The sequence below is a fragment of the Sinocyclocheilus grahami genome, unplaced genomic scaffold (genome assembly GCF_001515645.1).
Source record: "Sinocyclocheilus grahami isolate Dianchi unplaced genomic scaffold, SAMN03320097.WGS_v1.1 scaffold29.1, whole genome shotgun sequence".
NCBI lineage: Eukaryota > Metazoa > Chordata > Actinopteri > Cypriniformes > Cyprinidae > Sinocyclocheilus > Sinocyclocheilus grahami.
In genome coordinates, this window is record NW_015505208.1 from 823860 (window position 1) to 829859 (window position 6000).

General features: G+C 37.2%; 1 protein-coding gene across 1 annotated transcript in view; it reads right to left on the minus strand.

The window, feature by feature from the left end:
- Positions 1-6000, minus strand: part of dip2ba (disco-interacting protein 2 homolog Ba) — a 74753-nt gene that overhangs the window by 17700 nt on the left and 51053 nt on the right. Inside the window, exons 2-4 of the mRNA XM_016256609.1 lie at positions 3318-3389; positions 2317-2454; positions 134-259 (exon numbers count right to left, since the gene is read on the minus strand). Of these exons, the coding sequence (XP_016112095.1) occupies positions 134-259; positions 2317-2454; positions 3318-3389 (336 nt within the window). The remainder of the gene's footprint in view (positions 1-133; positions 260-2316; positions 2455-3317; positions 3390-6000) is intronic.

Sequence of the window (6000 nt, forward strand, 5' to 3'; positions counted from 1 at the left end):
CAAATTTGTTATATATATGTGGCCAGGGTGTGCCCTAAAGGTTCGGGTGTTCCTGTATTTTCTGAGACCCTGCTGGTCAGTGAGATCTGGACAGAAGGAGCAGCAGAAGGCTTGTGGGCGAAGTGGGACCAACCGGGAGGAGTGCAGTTTTCCGCAGGAGATTGAACGAAGGCTGAACGACGCTTAGTGGGCATGGGAAGGGCCATCTTCTCCTCTTTATGCCTGGCCAGAGCTGCCTGCACAGCTTCTGTGTGGATATCTATCAGACGGATGCAAAGAACAATGAGAAGAGAGAATAAACAGTACAGAAGGGCAAACGGAGAGAAAAACAGTTACACAATGCCACATGACAGGAGGCAGATGAGACATCCAGCAATGTCACCAAACAGTGACTGTAGTTACTAAACTGACTCATGTAGAGACAAAGAAATTTCTCTTCGTGGTGACAAATACATTAGAGAGCTACATAGAGGCATTCAGTAACACAATGTATGTTTATTTGGGCCTGGTTTAAGAAATGACTTGAGGTTTGGCTGGTTAGTACCTTCTGGTTGATGCTGTAACTACACGGAGAATAACAAGGAGACAAAGCATCTTTCTCCATTGCTAACTTTTCCAAAATCCTCCATATTCCAAATAATATAGATGTTTTGCCTTGTAAAAATTTGAAATGGGCTTCTTTGGGTCAGTCTCAAAAGGTATCGGTAGAAATGTAAAATGCTGTTCCAAAATGTTGTTCCAAACTTGTAAGACATCTTCGGAAGAGAAGAAATTATTGAATAAAGTTGTCATTTTTGTTTTCTCTGAACACAAAAAGTATTCTTGTAGCTTCATAAATGTCACATGGACTATTTTAATGATGTCCTTACTACCTTTCTGGGCCTTGAACGTGTCAGTTCCCTTGCTGTCTATGCAGGGTCAGAAAGCTCTCGGATTTTGATCTTAATTTGTGTTTTCGAAGATGAACGAAGATCTTACAGGTTTGGAATGACATGAGGGTGAGTAATTAATGACAGAATTTTCATTTTTGGGTAGGGATGTAACGATTAACCGCGAACCGGTTGAAAATCGATTCAAATATGTGACGATTCAAATCGGTTGAGATGCTAAACAAATCGCGATTCAATTAGGGGTAGGAGTTTATATGAATGTATGTCTGAGGGGAACTTACTGTCTTTAGAAAAGTTTAGATGGTATTTTTTCTTTTCATCTTGAATCTGTATAATGCATATTAAAGTTCATAAATGCAGTGCTGCTTTGTTTACAGCGGAAACCAAGGAAACGCTTTAAGCGCCACCTCCTGGCAGAGAGTGAATCTGCGTCTCATTCAGCTCGTCTGCTGTTTCTGTTTCATGTAGATATTTTTTATGTATAGTTTCACAAAACTGAAGTCAAGTCTGTTTTTGCTTCAAATTTCGGAATTATACAATGTAATTTAGATTAAAAACTGGTCAAGTTGCATGTATGCAGCATCTTTGTTTGGATCATGATTAAAATGCGGTGGTTGCCTCTAATTTTAAAGGGAAAGAGCACAGACAAAGCCTTTATTTATTTTATTTGTGTTACTTATTTATTTGATTTGGGGCTTGTTTTAAAATTTCAATTTAGTTTTGTTATTTACATTATATTAAAATTTTGTTATTTAGCAGATGCTTTTATTCGAAGCGACTTACAAATGAGGACAATAGAAGCAATCAAAACCAACAAAAGAGCAATAATATACAAGTGCTATATTAGTATATTATTATAGTTATATTTCAATTTCACAAAGAAACACGCAGCATTTTGTCCAAGTAATAATAAAAGGACACCTTTATTTATAATTTGTCTTAAATCTCATTTTGTAAAAAAAAATAAAAAATTGTGACTCAAATCGAATCATGAAATCAAAATCGTGAATCGAATTGAATCGTGAGTTGAGTGAATCGTTACATCCCTATTTTTGGGTGAACTATCCCTTTAAGACTAATGTAATGGCTGCTGAAAATCTGAATGTCATCACATGAATCTATTGCATTTTAAAATATATTAAAATGGAAAAAAAAAATTTAAATTGTAATATTTCACAATATTACTGTATTTCTAATAACAAATGCAGGCGAGAAACATTTGTAAAAATCTCCATGCTTTCAGATAGAGCTGCATTTAGCTACGCAAGCTACGCAATATCGCGTTCATAATCGCAGATCTAGACTAATCACAGAACCGGCTTTACTGACGAGATGCACATGACAATCGCATGCGATTTATCTTACAGCCCTATTACCAACCCCAAATTTTTGAACAGTAGTGTACTGGCAAACTGATTTTGCTTACCTGACCGGTAGCGGTCATCTCGTGTTCCCCCGCTTCGGTGAGCTCGGTGTTGCCGTGGGGCGGCAACGGGGATGGCATTAGGGGTAGAGGTAGGGTTTGAAGAAAGGCCCGGGGTTAGCTGGATGCTCACATCCACATCTATAAAGATCACAGGGTGAGTAAATATATATATATACAGTATGAGGATGGAAATTAGACACAGACGGGGCAGAAGTGGACAGCAGGGGGTGAACTTTAACTTCAAAGCGTTAAAATGGCACCTTTGAAGACACACTTGCACATTTGATATTGGGGGTTTACAAATATGGCTACATATTGCGATTGAGATATTTGAAGGTCAAACCTATATTGTGTAAACAACTTGTCCCTGCAATCTAGTATGTAATGGTTTGTGTAACTATAGAACAAGGACGTCAAATATGAGGTCACTGAACTGTCAAAACCCACCAATATAGTGAACTTACCCGTTTCAGTTCCTCTTTCATGCCTGCCAGTGGGCTGCTGCTTACAGGAAGCCTAAATGTATGTGTGTGTGTTTGTTTGTGTGTGGACATTAACAGGCCGGAAAGACCCTGAGAAGTGTGATGGCATGATCGGAAAATAATCAAATTACACGATGCTTCCAGATAAAAAGATGGTTTACTAATGGTTGCTTTGGCCAAAATACTATTTCAAGTGTTCATTTTATTTTTAAAGTGCAGTCTCTTAATGAAGATATTGATGCCTTCAGCAGGTGAAGTTCTACAGATCACCATTAGGGCGCAGCATGGAGCCACACATGCAAACAGTACAGAGAAAATAAAAACAAATTTCAGATGCATATTTTATGGAACTGGGTTAAAATAGAGCAACATAATTGATGCAATGTCACAGATGTCATACTTCTATATTATATTTAATTGACTCGACCAGTGTGACGATGACATTGTGTGGCATGCAAAAGAAGAAACAGAGAAGAGGAGGAAAATTAGCAGAGAGGAAGTCTGTGTGGTGAGTCTTACTTTGGGTCTGTGGTATGAACGGTGCGAGAAGTTTAGCTCGTTTCTTTTCGTAGCCCTTCCGTGTAATGTCACCTGTAGGAACAAAATACAAAAGACACATATATATTTAGTTTGAGATGTGATGGAGCCACACGTCTACAAACATAAGCTGAGCTTTCTGGCTTTGTGACGACTGGTGAATGGACAACACACACATTAAGTTTCTCGCAGTTTATTTCACAATTAGCGGTTATTGCAAAAGCAAAGCATCCCTACTATTGCTTAGGGGTGGGAATCACCAGAGGCCTCACGGTATGATATTATCACGATACTTGTGTCACGATACAATGTTTTTGCGATTTTAAATATATTGCGATATATTGCAATTTATTACCTTTTTCCAACTTCAAATTATGTCCCAAAAAGGAAAACTTTGACAACATCTGTTTTAACTAAAAAGAAACATTTCTAAGTTTATCTCACTCTGGTTTTATTGTTGCCGTGCAAAAATGGGATTTGTTAAGCAGACAAACTGACCAGCACTTTCATGAAAACCTGTCATAAATGTTGTATGCACCTGGCAAACTCAACTATTTGTATTACAGTCTAATCTAGTCCACCTTAATTAAGTGTAAACAGGTATGCACTACTACAGGTATTTTAAACGGTGCAACTTGAAATTGTACTAAAAAGTTGTGCAGACCCTTCAGCAATTGGGGCATTTGAAAGTAAATTACTGTTAAATTTAAATTAAATTAAATTAAACATGTAGTCTTACATCTAGGGATGCACCGAAATGAAAATTCTGGGCCGAAACTGAAACCGAAAATTCTGGATGCACTTGGCCGAAAACCAAAACCGAAAATGCTTTGTAATGATTATTTATTATTTTATTAAATAATATAAAGTAATTTTGTCAGACTGAATTTAAAATAAACAAGCCAATAAAATAACCACACTTTTACTGAAAGTAACACAATAAAACTGGACAGAATTTATATTAATATTGGTAACACTTTACAATAAGGTTCATTAGTTAACTACTTTAGTTAATTAACTAAGAATGAACAATAGTTCTTCAGCATTTACTAATCTTAGTTCATGTTCATTTCAACATTTACTAATGCATTATTAAAATCAACAGTTGTGCTTGTTAACAGTTAATGCTAGGGGTGCTCCGATCGATCGGCTACCGATCACTATCGCCCGATAATCACGTTGGGATGATCGATCGGCGGTCTCTAAAAGGCTGATCTCAAAAAAACGATCTCAAGCCGATGACGCCTGCCGTGAGAGCTTTGGCATGACATGCAGCGGCACCGTCTCAATCTCTGTCCGGCGCGGGTGAAATAATTATAATTCTGAAGGTGAGGTACTCACCTTCATATTTTTTCATTAAATAACAAAGTAATTTGAAAACCTTGTGTGAGATGTAATTTCACAAGCAGCGTGAGTGAATCACCATCCGCGCGCTCTCTCTCTTTCTGTCTCAAGATACAACAAAATACAATTCAAATCACCACACATCGCGTCTGTCTATAAGCGAGCTACATGCTGCACATTTGACACCGGAATTGTCACTTGCACAGTCGAGGCAGTGTCATATCATCACTAAAATGTATAAATTGCATTTCTTTTTAATTCTTGCCAGTGTTTAACCATTCAGCGCTCGCGTGCTCTCCTGGAGACCGTGCGCTCATGCCCACTCGCAGCGCACAACACATAACGCCAGGTTCACATTACTCCGTTTGTAGGGCATACGTGGTGCGTATTTTTTCCGCGCTCATGTTAACGGATTAAAGCATTCACTGCACACGGTTGCTGTTCAGTAGTGAGTCCAGTAGCGGTGCATCTGCAGCAGTGCAGAGATCATTTCCGCACCGAGTCTACTGCTGCGCTGCAAGTAGAGGTCTGCATACCCGCGGATCTCCCGCAGGAGCCGATTGGATTTTTTGCGCTGCGGGATTAAATTCCCGAATAAAACGTAAATAAAAAATATGCCGGTAACAAATTTTCATGTTGCGATTAATTGCTAATGCTTTTTATCACGGTATACGGTATTATCACGATATTGAAATTTAGGGGGGTTTTTTTCAAAAGTGCTGTCATAATACAGTATAACAGGTTTAATAACTTTTTTCTTATAACAAAAATAAATGAACATTTAAATGCAATAAAGCAATACAGAAAAATGTATAAAGTTAAAAGTTTTACACAGATTAAAGTGCAAAAGAACTATAAAGACCAATAGGTATTACTTTACAATAAGACCTCATTAGTTAACCTTAGTTAATGCAGTAACATTCACAATGAGCAATAGCTACATTTGCTACAGAAGTTATTAATCTTTGTTTAAAAAATACAAGTCTTAGTTCATGTTAGCTCATTAAATAACACAGTTGCAACTTTCGATTTTAACAACGTGTTATTAAATATTGGAATACCTAAGATTAATGAATGTTCAGAAGAATTTTTCATTGGCAGTTTATGTTAACTAATGAATTAACTAATGTTAACTAATGAAGCCCTAATGTAAAGTGTGACCGAACAATAAAGAGTCAAAACACTTTCAAACAATATCTAGGGCATGTTGTAGTCCAGATTAAAATGTAAAAAAAGTTTGAAAATAAATAGCCTATTAAGTCTAAAATAAGTATTTGGCGCTGTGATGAACATCATAGCAAATACACAAATCTGAATGGCT